General features: G+C 43.1%; 1 protein-coding gene across 4 annotated transcripts in view; it reads right to left on the bottom strand.

Annotated features, from left to right (window-relative positions):
* Positions 1 to 3570: 3570 nt before the first annotated feature.
* kif6 (kinesin family member 6) overlaps positions 3571 to 17054 on the bottom strand; it is a 610920-nt gene continuing 597436 nt past the window's right edge. For all 4 annotated transcript variants that reach the window (XM_072247507.1, XM_072247523.1, XM_072247530.1 and 1 more), the window contains 2 exons: positions 15593 to 15699; positions 3571 to 4369 (listed from right to left, as the gene is read on the bottom strand). In XM_072247507.1, coding sequence (XP_072103608.1) covers positions 4353 to 4369; positions 15593 to 15699 — 124 coding nt within the window. In that variant the 3' untranslated portion in view covers positions 3571 to 4352. The remainder of the gene's footprint in view (positions 4370 to 15592; positions 15700 to 17054) is intronic.

The raw sequence follows: 17054 nt of genomic DNA, 5'->3' as shown, positions 1-17054 counted from the left end.
AAACATCATAAGATAACACTGTGCTATGGTTGAAAGGCCAGTGAACTTTCAATATCTCAATAAACATAAAAAAAAACTTAAAAGGTTTCTTCATCAGTTGACAGAGTGATAGTTAAAGCTCCCGCTATTGTTGTTTGACAGTAACCTGCTTCACTGCCTTTGAGTTAATTCCATTCGATTTTGCATGAGTGTTTTTGGCCATCTCTTAAACCATTAGCTCTACCACACGCAAAACAATGCATCGGTCTAAGAGACCACCTTCAGCGATGGACACTAAACATACAAAGCTGTAATTTAAGGTAAACAGCAAAGCTTCCAAATTCCTCTTTACCTAGGAATGTGCCTTTGGGATCTTGTCCTGCCGTATAAATGTAACCTGGTTTGAGCTTTCGAACTTGACAGGGTAGTATGCTCAAAGTCCCACTGAGGCCTGCATAAGTGGATTCTCCCATGCCAACATTCCCAGGTTTGTGGCTCTAATTACTCAGTCAGCTCCATTGGGTAGTCCACATCCATTGTCAAACTCCTTAAAAGTGCACTCTATTCTAAATTGTCGCATAGGAGAGGGTTATCAGGAGTTACTCACAGCTCCTTGAAAATAGAGTAATAATCACAAGAGAAGTACAGCATAGAAATAGGACATCAGCTTATCAAGCCCATAACTGATATTTTACCCTAATTTTACACTAATCACATTTGCTTCACATTCCTGAGGTCAACATCTCAGACATTCTATCCTGGCTTAACACATAGATGCACTTATAAAGAAGATACGCCAGTGTCTCTACTTTCTTAAAAATATAAGAAGATTTGACATGCAGTCAAAGTCTCCACAAACAGTGGAAGGCATTTTGACTGGTTGCATCACAACCTGATGTGAAAACCACAATGCATAAGAACACAAGAAGCTACAGGGAGTTGTGGACTCAGCCAGTCCCATCATGGGTATAGGTCTCTCCACCATCCCAAAAAAAAATCTATAAGTGATGACTCAGGAGGGTGACATCCATCATTGAGGACCACCAGGGCCAGCCTCTCTTCTCAATGCTGCCATCAGGCAAGAAGTACAGAAGCCTGAAGGCCACATCTCAAGGTACAACACTGCTTTGTCCTCATTGCCGTTAGGATCTTGAACCAACTTCAAAACCCTAATTACACCTCAGGCTATATTTCTCACTCTCTTTCTCTTAATCTTGTATTAGTGGCATTATGTTTATTTTGATGGTTATTTTGCACATGTGTATGTATAATTTATGTTGTTTAGATTTATGCCTTGTAATGTTCTCCACTACTGCTGCAAAAACTAAATTTCATGGTACTACAATGTGTCTGTATGCCTATGACAACAGTTAACTTGAACTTCAACTTGCATGCATTGGGTCTATATCCTTCTATGCTTTGTCTGTCTCAGTGCCTGTATAAACACTTCTTAAGTGCAGAAGCTGACTCCACCATCTCCTCTGACAGCAAGATCCAGATATCAATTACTTTCTATAATAAATCTTTCCCTTCAAATCCTCTATCAAATTTCTTCTTCTCATATGCCCCTATTTTTGATACCTGTATGTAACATCTCTGGCCGGTGCTCATCCAAAATGGAGAAGGAATATTTGGGTTGGTACTGAGAGTCCTGAGGCTAGGTATTGGTGCAAAAAGAAGCCAAATGTGAATGGTGGAGAGATTACACCACTTCAAACCGGATCACTTCTCAACACCTAGAAAACTAGAGTGAAGGAAGTCATGATAGTGAAAACAACAGATGTGCCCACTGGACCAAGTGAGGTGAGGTTAAAAAGTGAACTCTAATCTCCAGGGTTTGAGAAAGGACCCAGAAATTTGATTAGCTAATGTCAGGATTGGTTGCTAAAGTTGTTCCAGTTATGAGAAAGTCTGGTTTGTTTTCCTTGGAGCAGAGAAAGCTGGGGAGGGGATGGGGAGGTACTGATCGAGATATACAAAATTATGAAGGGCAAAGATAGGCTATCCAGTAGTAAATTTTTCCATATAGCAGAGGTGTCTGTAATCAGAAGCATAAATTTAGTTTAAGAAGTAAAAGGATTAGAGGGGATAAAAGGAAGAAACTTTTCACCCAAAGGGTAACTGGAATTTGTACCACACTGCCTGAGAGAGTGATGGAGGCACCTATTTTCACAATGTTTAAGGATTATCCGGACAAGCATCTGATTTGCCAAAATGTAGAAAGCTACAGGCCAAGTGCTGGTAAATGAGATTAGTATAGATGGGCACTTGATGGCCAGCATGGACATGATGGGTTAAAGGGCCTGTTTTCATGCTGCGTTATTGCAGACAAAAGTAGGGTCTGAGGGAGCTGAGGAGTTCAATACTCTGAAGCCAAAAATTTTAGGACTACAGGGAGATGTGTTTGCAGCTTAAGATAATGTGTTCAGGAATACAATCACCAAGGATGGTTCAAACACAGCCTGTAGTTGCTGGAAATCTGTTAGCTGAAAAGCATTTTCTGGGAGCATAACTGGTGGCGTGGGTTAGCTCAAAGGCTCTCAGACGAAATAGCAGACCATTTGTCTATGCCAAAATGAGATTTCCGGATAATCAAGGGGTGCTGTGACCTCAAATGGAAGAAACATTCCACTGCACTTTGAATAAACCAATGTAATTTGAAATCTCAATGAACAAGTGCAGAAAGCCAAAGATGACATTAGGCTCAATGTGATGCACTGGCAGAAAATAAAGCTTCTAGCATAGTGTTGGATTGCAAATTTGCAGTTGTAATGTGGAAAGGTGTCAGTAGAACCATACTTAGTGAAGTTAAGAAAATTATCTAGGCAGTGTCTGGAAATACTGATTCTTTAAATTTTCCTTTCTTTCATCCTCATTCATTAAGATTTCTAATAATAAAAGAGGTGAGCTGCATAGAGCTGGAAACTCCTGGGTTTGAATTTTCTGCTGAACCATCCGTTCTCTGAGATGGTTTGTGCTTACTCTACTAGACTGAGTGCAGAAAACTTAGCATCTCAGAGATTAGTTTGCTGAGCAGATCTATGTGTGGTTTAAAGTTAGGAGTTTTCTGTTCTGTGCCTCACACCTCTATATTATTTTCTATATATTGACATGGTTTGGGCAATATTGTTAATCCTGATTGCTTGAGGAGCATGTACATTGGTTGGCCTGGAGAACATACAGGGCCAGACCAGCAGATTTCCTTTCCCTGAAATACACAGAGAACCAATGATTATTTTAATGATAATTTACCGCTACTGGGTAGCTTTTGATTTAAAGATTCTTTTACTGTATATAACTTTCTCAGTTATAATAGGGAGATCTCAATCCATGCTTCTGGATCCAGAACCACTAATCTGATAATTTAACCAGCGCAATATCTTACCCATGCAATTCAGTAAGCTCATGGAGTTGCAGATTTATTGATGTGTTAATTTGCTGCAGTGAAACAGATGGTGTTGAGAATATGTTTCAGGCTCCTGAGGGTTTAAAGACTGTATCTGTACAAAGCCCCATTTAGGTGTGATCTAGCAGGCTGCATTGCTTGTGTGTTGTTAGTAACCAATTAGGTTTTTAGCAACAAAGACTACATTTGTTAAACAATTCTTTATTGATCACAATTGCCAAATTTGCAGAATTGCACAGGTTGTATCATTAGGAAATAGACCACTCAGGCTAATTAGTCCAAATAGTATTTACAGTATGCCCTGAATGAGCATGTTCCCACCCCTCTTGAAACTATTCATTTTCCCCTTTATATGTTCGCTTGAAATCTATATATCCCATTTACCTCAGGTATTCCAAAAACTAGAGAATTTCACAATCTATCTTGAAACCTGTTGGATTTATTGTTTACTAATAGATGTATATGGCCCATAATTCAGTTTCAACACCTGCTATGTTTTGCTTCTGCTGAGCTGTTAGTCCAGTAACAAAACCAGTAGGTTACTTTATTTCCACAGTAACTGTTGTTGATCAATATCGTGATTAAGCACCTGTGAAAGCACAGATAGTGAACATGTCAGTAAAGTTGGGGACTGAGTGCCTACAGAACAGACTATCAAAGCTTAAAAGACCAAGGAAGCAAAAGGTGGCTTAAGAACAACAGGGAGAGTAAATTGGATTGAAACTGATCGCAAACCATAGCAAACAATATCGCTGTAACTACTTGTCTATTACAGAGCAGCCGTGATGGTCGACTTACAGTCAGAAAGCACAGGCAGATAACTGACAATAATATTTGCATCCTGTTCTTTCTGAAACACATCCAACATCAGAAGTAAAATTCCATAGTTCATTCCGTGACTTTGAAACGTGAGTGCTGCTTTCCAGAGCCTTCCAAGCAACCACCTGGGCTTGATCTTCACTGGGAACTATTTAGTTCTTAGGCCTGCAATGTAAGATAATTCTTTTAAGGTTTGCATTCAAAGACATAACATTGTATTTTGACTGAAGAATTGATGTCTCAGTTCAACATTTTTTTAAGTGCTGACTGTGGAGTTATGCCCAATTATCTTTGGGGCTAATGGAAAGTCATACAAAGCCATTCATCATCCATTCTTTTCTTGCTCCCAGATGTATTTATTTGGCCACTGGGTTGGGGATTTGCTGGCTACTCTGGTATTTACTGCTCATCAGAAATTGATGTTGAGCTGAGTTCACTGCGATCATTCTAAAGGAAAATCAAGAATCAAAGATATTGTCGTGAGATTGGACAACACATGATTCTAGACCCACATAACTCTGAGATGGATGAACAACTTGCTGAGTTCAGGGTGATTCAGAAGGGCTATAAATGATGGCTTACCTGTGATGTCTATGAGTGACTAAAAGGGAATGAGAAAGGCATTCACGGAATGGTCGGTGTGCACTGGGCTCAACATGAACTCTAGCAGTGCTGACAACAGGAATTCTGCAGATGCTGGAAATTCAAGCAACACACATCAAAGTTGCTGGTGAACGCAGCAGGCCAGGCAGCATCTCTAGGAAGAGATACAGTCGACGTTTCAGGCCGAGACCCTTCGTCAGGACTAACTGAAGGAATCTCCCTTCAACCTCCACCACAAAACAAAGTTTGTACAACCTCTCCTCATAGCCCATGCCCTCTAATCCAGGCAGCATCTTGGCAGACCTCTTCTGTACCCTCTCCAATGCTCCTACTTCTTTCCTGTAAAGTGGGCAATTAAAATTGAATGCAATACCCCAAATATGGCTTAACCAGAGATTTATAAAGCAGCAAGTTAAAGCTTCATGTTTTATTTTTTTTCTTAAAATTACATATGTAAGCTTGTTTTCAATGCCTTTGGATGTGAAAGACATTTACATCCTTTTGAACAACACACATAAAAGTTGCTGGTGAATGCAGCAGGCCAGGCAGCATCTATAGGAAGCGGTACAGTCAACGTTTCGGGCTGAGACCCTTCGTCAGGACTAACTGAAAGAAGAGCTAATAAGAGAATTGAAAGTGGGAGGAGGAGGGGGAGGGGAGATCCAAAATGATAGGAGAAGACAGGACGGGGAGGGATGGAGCCAAGAGCTGGACAGGTGATTGGCAAAAGGGATATGAGAGGATCATGGGACAGGAGGTCCGGGAAGAAAGAAAGGGGGAGGGGGAAGCCCAGAGGATGGGCAATAACAGATGGGGTACAAGGGGGAGGTGGGGCATTAACAGAAGTTAGAGAAGTCAATGTTCGTGCCATCAGGTTGGAGGCTACCCAGATGGAATATAAGGTGCAGTTCCTCCAACCTGAGTGTGGCTTCATCTTTACCGTAGAGGAGGCCATGGATAGACATATCAGAATGGGAATGGGACGTGGAATTAAAATGTGTGGCCACTGGGAGATCCTGCTTTCTCTGGTGGACAGAGCGTAGGTGTTCAGTGAAACAGTCTCCCAGTCTGTGGCGGGTCTCGCCAGTATATAGAAGGCCACATCGGGAGCACTGGATGCAGTATGTCTGTTATTGCCCATCCTCTGGGCTTCCCCCATCCCCCTTTCTTTCTCCCTAGGCGTCCCGTCCCATGATCCTCTCATATCCCTTTTGCCAATCAACTGTCCAGCTCTGTCCAGACAGGAGGGGAAGATGATGGTGGTGGTGGTGATGTTAAATTTATTGACGAGATTTTACCTGATGAGATTGAGCCTGACGACACTGAACCTAGTGAACTGGATGGTGTCAAAGAGCCTCGAACTGTCATACCAGAAGTGATTGAACAGCATGACATTAGACTTCTGAAGTTCGACAAGGATACTGGGAAAGCAATTCTGCCTGACGCGTTGAGAACAGAAATAATAAAGCTGGGATTGAAGTATTTCTAGAACAGTGAGGGGCCTTTCCTACCAACAAATAGCTGCTCAATGAACAAAACTTGGTTCAAGAGGAAATTAGGAAATGGTCGTGGTGAGGAAGTGACTCACTCATGGCTGGTCTTTTCCCCTTCTAAAAAGCCTGCATTTTGTGTCTGTTGTCTTCTCTATTCCCGGTCAGACCATCAATCCTCTTTGGAGCAGGAAAGTGGGTTCAACCAGTGGAAAGCACCTGAAAGGATGAGTGTTCATGAGAATGCCAAGAATCATCGGGAATGCTTCACACAGTGGAAAGAAATGGAAAGAAATTTAGCTGGAAACAGAGGAGTTATTGATGCGGTATTTCAGTCACAGATTGAGAAGGAAAAGCAGAAGTGGTGTGATACCTTGAAGAGAATCCTTCACTGCATAAAATTCCTTGCGACTCAGAACCTGGCTTTGCGAGGACACAGGGAGTCACTTCAGCTAGACGATGACTCCAATGTGGGAAATTTCCTTGGCTTACTGAAACTACTGGCCATCTTTGACCCTGTCATAAAAGAAAACCTCACTCATTTGGAAAGTCTTCCTGGATCCACGTCTTATCTTTCACCGGGTGTCCAGAACGAATTCATCCACATGATGGCATCCACTGTTCACCAGAGTTTACTGAGAAGCATTCGTAAAACCAAGTTCTATGGTCTCATGTTCGACTCAACTTCTGATCAGGCACACCGTGAGCAGATGTCAGAAGTAGTGAGGTATGTGGAAGTTGATTTTGAGAGGAAAACAGTCCGTGTTAGAGAGTCCTTCCTTGGTTTTTTCCAGATAAGCCAGAATGATGCTGAGAGCTTGGTTGAAGACATCTTGAAACAGCTAGAGAAGGACGAAATGGAGCTACGAGATTGTCGGCCACAGTGCTATGACAACGCTGCTGTGATGGCTGGACACAGAAGTGGTGTTCATCAAAGAATAAGTGAGAAAAACAACCTGTTTGTAAATCGCAACAATCACTCACTCAACTTGGTGGGTGTACATGCAGCCAAGCATGATACAATGATGGTCATGTTTTTTGGAACCATCGAAGCTCTCTACGTGTTTTTCTCTCGTTCAACACAGCGCTGGGAAAAACTCAAAAACGCCGTGCCTGCGGTTGTTAAGTCGGAGTTCTAAACCAGGTGGAGTGCAAGGACAGAAGCAGTGAAGCTCATCAACAAGCACCTTGAGGAGATACTTCAAGTTCTCCAGGACATGATAGATAATGAAAACGAGACCAGTGAAACAACAAGTGACGCAAGGCAGCTGTACAACTGCATGTTGAGTTATGATTTTCTGATTTTGCTAGGATTTCGGAACAAAGTACTCATTCGCATTGACTGTATTCAAAAGAGGCTGCAGGATCCTAGCATGAACCTCCACGCTGCAGCCCTGGATTTGAAAGCCCTCTGAGATCATTGTTATGATTAAAGAGAAGTGTTGGTCAGTGAGTCACTCGAAGAAGGAGTTGGTCTCTGCCAAGAATGGAATATTGAAGTTGAAAGATGTCAGAGACGAAAGAAACGAATGGCTGATGAGAACTCGAGAGACTTCACGCTGAGTTAATAGCTAAGGAGGAAATGGAAAGAGTCATGAAGGGAACACTCGACCATCTTCACAGAGAAATGGACGAAAGGTTCGCTCACTTGCATGACACAGACACCAAGTTTGGGTTCCTTCTCGATGTCGAGGGACTGTGTTACGGCACCGACAGTAATGACCTAAAGAAGAAGTGTGAAAATTTGGGCGAATTGTACAACTCTGATGTTGTTGATGGACAGCAGCTATATGAAGAAATTTTGGATTGCAGAATGTTGCTATCAAGGCGGTTCAACATGAAAGTATCAAGACCTGAAGAGCTTCTTGAATTTATTGTTCAGTATGGTGCTGAGAGCGTCTTCCCCAATCTTCGCATTGCTATTCAGATAATGCTAACCATCGCAGTTTCCATCGCCAGCTGTGAGAGATCATTCAGCAAGTTAAAACTAATACCTCCATATTTGAGAGCCTCCATGGGTCAAGGCAGACTCTGTGATCTTGCTGTGCTAAGTGTAGAAAGAGAAGAAACTGAAACAACTGACTTTGATCACATCAAAGACCAATTTGCATCAGTGAAAGCAAGGAAGGTGTAGTTATAATTTTCATGTAGTGTCATAATTTGTTAATTAAAAGATTAACGAGCTTGACTTGTATTTTTGAACTGATGTTATGGTAAAGTTATCTAAAAGATGGGTGTCAGATGTTTGGACAGGGGCGCAATTTCAGTGCTTGTCATAGGCGCTATTTTCCATAGATATGCCCCTGCTTGTGTCTCCATGATTGGCATTTGGCTCAGTTGTACTTTGTCATTAAAATTATAGCCTTCTTACTCATTTCTCTCCAGAAGTTCACCTTCCTGTCCTCTGTAACCTCCTCCACCCTACAATCATATAGAACTCTGCAATGCTCCATCTCTGGCTACCTGCATTCCCTGCTTCCTTTGTCCCTCCCCATGACACCTCTGTATGATTGAATGTTCAGGTGCCAACACTCTGAAAATGTTTTCCCAAATCTCTCGCCTCCTGTTCAAGACATAGCTTTTTGACCAAGGTTTCGGTTATTCATCCTTAGATCTCCTTCTTTGGATTGGTGCCAATTTGTACCTGATTACACTTCTATAATGTATCTTGGAACATCTTAATGTATACACAAAATAATCTGCAGATGCTGTTGTCAAAGGAACACTCACAATGCGCTGGAGGAACTCAGCAAGTCAGTCGGCATCAGTTGAAAAGATTAGTCCACATTTCGGGCTGAAACTCTTCGTCAGGACTGAAAGAAGAACTTTGGGGAGGGTTTGAAGAATGCTGGTAGTTGAAAAAAACAGTAATTAGAAAGATAAAGGGGTGGGGAAAGGTGATGTGAAATAAGGATAGAGGAAGGGAGGGGGAGGGAATTACCGGAAGTTGGAGAATTCTATGTTCATACCAAGGGGCTGGAGACTACCTAGACGGTATATGAGGTGTCGCTCCTCCAACCTGAGTTTAGCCTCATCATGGCAGTAGAGGAGGCCATGTATGGACATATCTGAATGAGAATGGGAAGCAGAGTTGAAGTGGGTGGCTACCGGGAGATCCTGTCTGTTGTGGCAGACAGAGTGGAGGTGCTCGACGAAGCAGACCTCCAATCTACGTCGGGTTTCACCGATGTAGAGGAGGCCGCACTGGGAGCATGGGATGCAATAGATGACCCCAACAGATTTGCAAGTGAAGTGTTGCCTCACCTGGAAGGACTGTTTGGGGCCCTGAATGGTGGCAAGAGAGGAGGTGTAGGGACAGGTGTAGCACTTACGCTTACAGGGATAAGTGCTGGGTGGGAGATCCGTGGGGATGGACGTGCGGATAAGTGAGTCGTGGAGGGATCGATCCCTGCGGAAAGTGGAGAGGGGTGGAGAGGGAAAGATGTGCTTAGTGGTGGGGTCCTGTTGAAGGTGGCAGAAGTTGTGGAGGATAATGTGCTGGATCCGGAGGCTGGTGGGGTGGTAGGTGAGAACAAGGGGAACTCTGTCCCTGCTGTGATGGCGGGAAGATGGGGTGAGGGCCGAAGTGTGGGAAATGGAGGAGATGCGGGTGAGGGCATCATTGATGACGGCAGAAGGGAAACCACGATCCTTAAAGAAAGAGGACATTTGAGATGTCCTGGAACGGAAAGCCTCATCCTGGGAGCAGATGCGACAGAGGCGGAGGAACTGGAAACAGGGAATGGCATTTTTGCATGTGGCGGGCTGGGAAGAGGTATTTATGAGAGTCAGTGGGCTTGTAGAAGACGTCAGTGGACAGTCTGTCTCCAGGGATGGAGACCGAGACATCGAGAAAAGGGAGAGAAATGTCAGAGATAGACCAAGTGAATTTGAGGGCTGGGTGGAAGTTTGAAGTAAAGTCGATGAAATTGACGAGCTCAGTATGGGTGCAGGAAGCAGCACCACTGTAGTCGTTAATGTACCGAAGGAAAAGTTGGGGAGCAGTACTAGAATAGGTTTGGAGCACAGACTGTTCCACATAACCAACGAAGAGGCAGGCGTAGCTGGGTCCCGTGCAAGTTCTCATAGCTACACCCTTAATCTGAAGAAAGTGGGAAGAGCCAAAAGAAAAGTTATTAAGTGTGAGAACCAGTTCCGCCAACCGGAGGAGGGTAGTGGTGGTGGGGAACTGGTGAGGTCTATTATCCAGGAAGTAGTGGAGGGCTTTGAGGCCTTCTTGATGGGGAATGGAGGTGTATAAGGATTGGACATCCATAGTAAAAATGAAGCGGTTGGGACCGGGGAACTGGAAGTTATTGAAGAGGTGGAGGGTATGGGATGTATCGCGGATGTAGGTGGGGAGGGACTGAACTATGGGTGACAAAATGGAGTCCAGGTAGACAGATACAAGTTCGGTTGGACAGGAGCAGGCAGAAACTATGGGTCTACCGGGACAGTCAGGCTTGTGTATCTTTGGGAGGAGGTAAAACCGAGCGGTACAGGGTGTGGGAATAATGAGTTTAGCGGCTGAGGATGGAAGGTCTCCGGAGTTGATAAGGGCGATGATTGTGCAGGAGACAATGGTTTGATGTTTTTTGGTGGGGTCCTGTTCCAGGGGTAAGTAAGAGAAGGCCTCAAAGCCCTCCGCTACTTCCTGGATAATAGACCTCACCAGTGCCCCACCACCACTACCCTCCTCCGGTTGGCGGAACTGGTTCTCACACTTAATAACTTTTCTTTTGGCCCTTCCCACTTTCTTCAGATTAAGGGTGTAGCTATGGGAACTCGCATGGGACCCAGCTACGCCTGCCTCTTCGTTGGTTATGTGGAACAGTCTGTGCTCCAAACCTATTCTGGTACTGCTCCCCAACTTTTCCTTCGGTACATTGACGACTACAGTGGTGCTGCTTCCTGCACCCATGCTGAGCTCATCAATTTCATCGACTTTACTTCAAACTTCCACCCAGCCCTCAAATTCACTTGGTCTATCTCGGACACTTCTCTCTCCTTTCTCGATGTCTCAGTCTCCATCTCTGGAGACAGACTGTCCACTGACATCTGCTACAAGCCCACTGACTCTCATAACTACCTCGACTATACCTCTTCCCAGCCCGCCACATGCAAAAATGCCATTCCCTATTTCCAGTTCCTCCGTCTCTGTCGCATCTGCTCCCAGGATGAGGCTTTCCGTTCCAGGACATCTCAAATGTCCTCTTTCTTTAAGGATCGTGGTTTCCCTTCTACGGTGATCAATGATGCCCTCACCCGCATCTCCTCCATTTCCCGCACTTCGGCCCTCACCCCATCTTCCCGCCACCACAACAGGGACAGAGTTCCCCGTGTTCTCACCTACCACCCCACCAGCCTCCGGATCCAGCACATTATCCTCTACAACTTCTGCCACCTTCGACAGGACCCCACCACTAAGCACATCTTTCCCGTTCCACCCCTCTCCGCTTTCCGCAGGGATCGATCCCTCCGCGACTCACTTATCCGCACGTCCATCCCCACGGATCTCCCACCCAGCACTTATCCCTGTAAGCGTAAGTGCTACACCTGTCCCTACACCTCCTCTCTTGCCACCATTCAGGGCCCCAAACAGTCCTCCCAGGTGAGGCAACACTTCACTTGCAAGTCTGTTGGGGTCATCTATTGCATCCCGTGCTCCCGGTGCGGCCTCCTCTACATCGGTGAAACCCAACGTAGATTGGGGGTCTGCTTCGTCGAGCACCTCCACTCTGTCCGCCACAACAGACAGGATCTCCCAGTAGCCACCCACTTCAACTCTGCTTCCTATTCCCATTCAGATATGTCCATACATATGAAAGACTGGATGAACTAGGCTTATACTCGTTGGAATTTAGAAGATTGAGGGGGGATCTGATTGAAACATATAAAATCCTAAAGGGATTGGACAGGATAGATGCAGGAAGATTGTTCCCGATGTTGGGGAAGTCCAAAACGAGGGGTCACAGTTTGAGGATAAAGGGGAAGCCTTTTAGGACCAAGATTAGGAAAAACTTCTTCACACAGAAGGTGGTGAATCTGTGGAATTCTCTGCCACAGGAAACAGTTGAGGCCAGTTCATTGGCTATATTTAAGAGGAAGTTAGATATGGCCCTTGTGGCTAAAGGGATCAGGGGGTATGGAGGGAAGGCTGATACAGGGTTCTGAGTTGGATGATCAGCCATGATCATACTGAATGGCGGTGCAGGCTCGAAGGGCCGAATGGCCTACTCCTGCACCTATTTTCTATGTTTCTATACATGACCTCCTCTACTGCCATGATGAGGCTAAACTCAGGTCGGAGGAGCGACACCTCATATACCATCTAGGTAGTCTCCAGCCCCTTGGTATGAACATAGAATTCTCCAACTTCGGCTAATTCCTTCCCCCTCCCTTCCTCTATCCCTATTTCACATCACCTTTCCCCACCTCTTTGTCTTTCAAATTACTGTTTTTTTCAACTACCAGCATTCTTCAAACCCTCTCCAAAGTTCTTCCTTCAGTCCTGACGAAGGGTTTCAGCCCGAAACATCGACTAATCTTTTCAACTGATGCTGACTGACCTGTTGATTTCCTCCAGCGCATTGTGAGTGTACATCTTAATGTATGTTGCCATCAAATTCAGATATTGGATTAGTGGTTGCGACTTGGTTCCAGACATCAGCATGCTGATCAGCTGGGAGCTGTTCAGTCCAAATGAGGCCCTACAACACTATCACCAAGGATAGTTAAAGGTAGAAAGAACAACAAATAGAAGAAACAAAATCATTCCTCTTTCAAATGTGTCATTTCTGCAATCACAGACACTACTGTTTACTGAGTGCTAGAAGCCAGTGACAGATTAGATAATAAAGCAATGAATCAAATTAGTGATAGCACCATCTGTCCACAGTCAGATATCGGCTAGGCAAATGGAAAATTCGGATGCGAGTGTAAAGAAATATCCACAATCTATGAATAACCTAATTGCCTTCTTGCTTCCTGTATTATCAATCTTGTATGTGTGTAAGACTAATGGGGAATTCAAATTACATGCTTTGTATGAGTATTGTAGGTAAATATACTATATTGAAATGCAAACTTTCGGTGACCTTCTAGCCCTCCAAATGGTCAACACTTTGCAGTAAAACTTTCCCATTGTTGCTGGCCAATTCCCTAATATCAGTGATGGGAAAAGTCAAGTGTAATCGAACCATATAGACCAGCGGGTTCATGCATTCTGGCATGGAAAACACACCCCATATGCATTAGAATATATTTCCTGCAATCTTTTAACATAGTCTTTGCAATAAGAGCCATCTTAATGAAATATTTACCAGAGAGTGGGCAATTCTACCTTGTCACAATACCTTTGATCCCCCTCATATCGTTAAATTATCAGATTGTCAGTCTGAAATATAGGACAGATAGAAGTCTTGAACTAATTAATGGGATTATTGTTGTCTATAACCCCCATCACAAGTTTACTTACTTACAATGCTAAATTAGCTTATTGTTGTCACTTGTATCAAGCTACAGTGAAAAACAATGTTTTCATTTTATCATATCAGTACATTGATGTAGTACAAGGGGAAAGTAATATAATGTTACAGTTATAGAAGAAGTGTAGTACAGGCTGACAATAAGGTGCAAGGCCATGACAAGGTAGATTGTGAGGTCAAGAGTCCATTTAGAGTACAAGAGGTACAGTTATTAGTCTTACAATAGCAGTGTAGAAGCTGTCCTTGACCTGGTGGTACATGCTTTCAGGCCTTTGTATCTTCCTGATAGGAAGAGGATGGAGTTAATTTTAAAATAAAGGGCTTGGACTGGGAACCAATGTGGAAGGCTTGTGAAAAAGAAATGGTTTAGGAGCAGGAGTAGTCCACTTGGACCTCCAATGGGAAAATGTGCAGTTAAATTATTTTGTTAAAAATTGTTACTTTTCCAGCATTTTTGAATAAATATCATTTGGCAGATGGCTAGAAATTGAGGGGTAATGTTACAGTAAAACAAACAATTCTTTGCAGGCAGAAAATGTGGAGTCTTTCCAAGAACAACAGCCACTGCTTGTAAACACTTTTCCCATTACAAAATATTCCAAGGGATATCACAGAAGGATTTTCAGTCAAAGCCACATAAAGAGTTATTGAAGTACAAGACAGCTTGGTCAAAGACATATCTAATAGAGTTGCTGGCTCACAGCTCCAGCAACCCAGGTTCAATTGCCCATTTCTGTTTTATATGAGAAACCCATTTTTCAAATAATGTCTTCTAGATTTAGATTCTCTAACAAGAAGAAACTCCCTCTTCACATCCACCCAAAAATTGTTGTACTTTTCAATTAAATCAGTTCTTACTTTGTTAAACTTCAATGCATACAAGATAAATTCCCATTCCAGTTAATAGCTTAGTGATTCTCTAATCAGCTTCCAATGTTCTAAATCTCTTAAATAAACAATCTAATCCTGTACACATTGTTCCAGATGTCACCTCACCAATACTCTATATAACCAAAGCATAATTTCCTTACTCTTATACTCATTTTCTCTCACAATAAAAGACCACATTGTGTTGGTTTCTGTTCACTTGCCGTACCTGCACATTTGCTCTTTGTGGATTATGCATTAGGACACCCAGTTTGTTCTATGTTTCAGAGCTTTGTAACCTCTTATATTTGTTTTGTTCCTCATATTTAGTTTGCTCATTCCAGTATTGGACGGATTTAACAATATAGAGATCAGGTTGTTGCGGTAGCATTGGGTGTCCTCACTTACAGTATGTATTACAGACGCTGTTGCCAATTTGTATGGTGCTATCAAAGATAAGGAATGAGTTTTGTATAGATTCTTGAAGAATCTCAGAACTAGAGTTGCAGGCCTGGATGGTTCTCTGGCTTTGAGGACATCTACTTGGTCAATGAAAGAGAGGCATTAGGTGAGGATGACCAATGGTCAAATATCCTGAATGCCTATTAGATCCTTTCAAAAGGCAAACATGCTGTTAGGACCTTCTTGATGGTCGCATGTAACTATGATTTTCTTGATGGTTGTTTACAACAGAGCTTGCTTCCCTGTATATAAATGCCCAATCCCTTGAATGAGAGCCTGTGACATGCCTCAGTGAGTTGAGTGGCAATTGAATTTATTGAAATTGGACAGCATCCTCACTGCACAGCTGATCTTGGGTAGATCACCTCTGAGCTTGTTTCATTGTGATAGTTGTGCTGGGTCATGGCATTGCCCCAGTTCCTTTCCTCAACCACCAACCCTGCACTCCTCAGGTCAATCTTCCCGAGAGTTTTACTCACCCTTCTTCTGCATGAGGTTTTGCCTTGCCCGTACAAATGCTAGAATGTCAGCATCTGTCTGCCCATCACCGGTCAGAGGAATGGAAGAGCCAAAGTTTGAGGGCACTCTGGGTGGGAAAAGAGACACGTGCATAAAAGCAGTGATACAAAATCTCACAGTAACCAGTCAAAATGAAGTAAAATTTATGTATGTGAGAGTGTTTATGTGTGTGATTGCACTTTAGTGTGTTAGTGCATGCACAACCACTTATTCCTCCTACAAAAACAACTGCTAAAGCAAACACAATTCAGTTTTTCACAAGTGGAATATCTATTATAAAACAACTTGCAGTACAGGAAATGAACAGCAGATCAATCAGGCTTTATCTGAAAGATAAGAGCTGTTTTATAGCCTGACGTTTTCTCACTGGGTCAACCAGCCAACTAGGTGAATCTTGTAGTTTCATGATACACTTGGTATCCTGGCCACTGCATTTTGCTCAATACTTCTGAAGAGCGGTTGGTACGAGAGGCAGTGATGTCAGAGACTGATAAAGAAGGTCAAACAGCATCTGTAATTAATGTGACAAAGTTAGGATTATTGATTCTATAGAACACAGACTAGTAGTGTGTCACAAAGTTTGGCATTAGGAACTATGCAGTTAGTCATTTATTCAAACGATTACCTATAGAAGCTGTCACTGGCTAAAACAAAAGTGGTGACGAAAACAGTAAATAGGACGGAGATTGAAAATCAGGCTGAGTGGTGCCATAACAACAACCTCTTACTCAGTGTCAGCAAGACTAAGGAGCTCATTATTGACTACAGGAGGAGGAAACCAGAGGTCCGTTAGCTATATCCTCATCAGGAGATCAGAGGTGGAGAGGGTCAGCAACGTTAAATGCTCAGAGTTATTATTTCAGAGGATCTGTCTTGCATCCAGCACGTAAGTGCCATTACAAAAAAAAACATGGTAGTGCTCTAATTTCTTAGAAGTTTGCAAAGATTCGGCATTTCATCTAAAGCTTTGAGAAATTTCTATAGATGTGTAGTACAGGGTATATTGACTGGTTACATCATGGCCTGGTATGGAAACACCAATGTCCTTGAACAGAAAAGACTACAAAAAGTAGTGGATACAGCCCAGTCCATCATGGCCAAGGTCCTGGCCACCATTGAGCACATCTACATCTACTGTCATAGGAAAGCAGCATCCATCATTAAGGACTCCCACCATCCAGGTCATACTCTCTTCTCGCTGCTGGCATCGGGAAGGAGGTACAGGAGCCTCAGGTCATACATCACTAGGTTCAGGAACAGTCGTTACCTCTCAAACATCAGGGCATAACTTCACTCATCCCTTCACTGAAATGTTCCCACAACCAATGGACACACCTTCAAGGACTCTTCATCTCACGTTCTTGATATTTATTGCTTATTTATATTATTATTATTATTTCTTATTTTATTTCTTTTTTTATT

This window comes from Mobula birostris, chromosome 2, assembly GCF_030028105.1.
Source record: "Mobula birostris isolate sMobBir1 chromosome 2, sMobBir1.hap1, whole genome shotgun sequence".
Classification (NCBI taxonomy): Eukaryota; Metazoa; Chordata; class Chondrichthyes; order Myliobatiformes; family Myliobatidae; genus Mobula; species Mobula birostris.
Note: the sequence above shows the minus strand (reverse complement) of the source record. Positions and strands in the feature narration are given on the sequence as shown.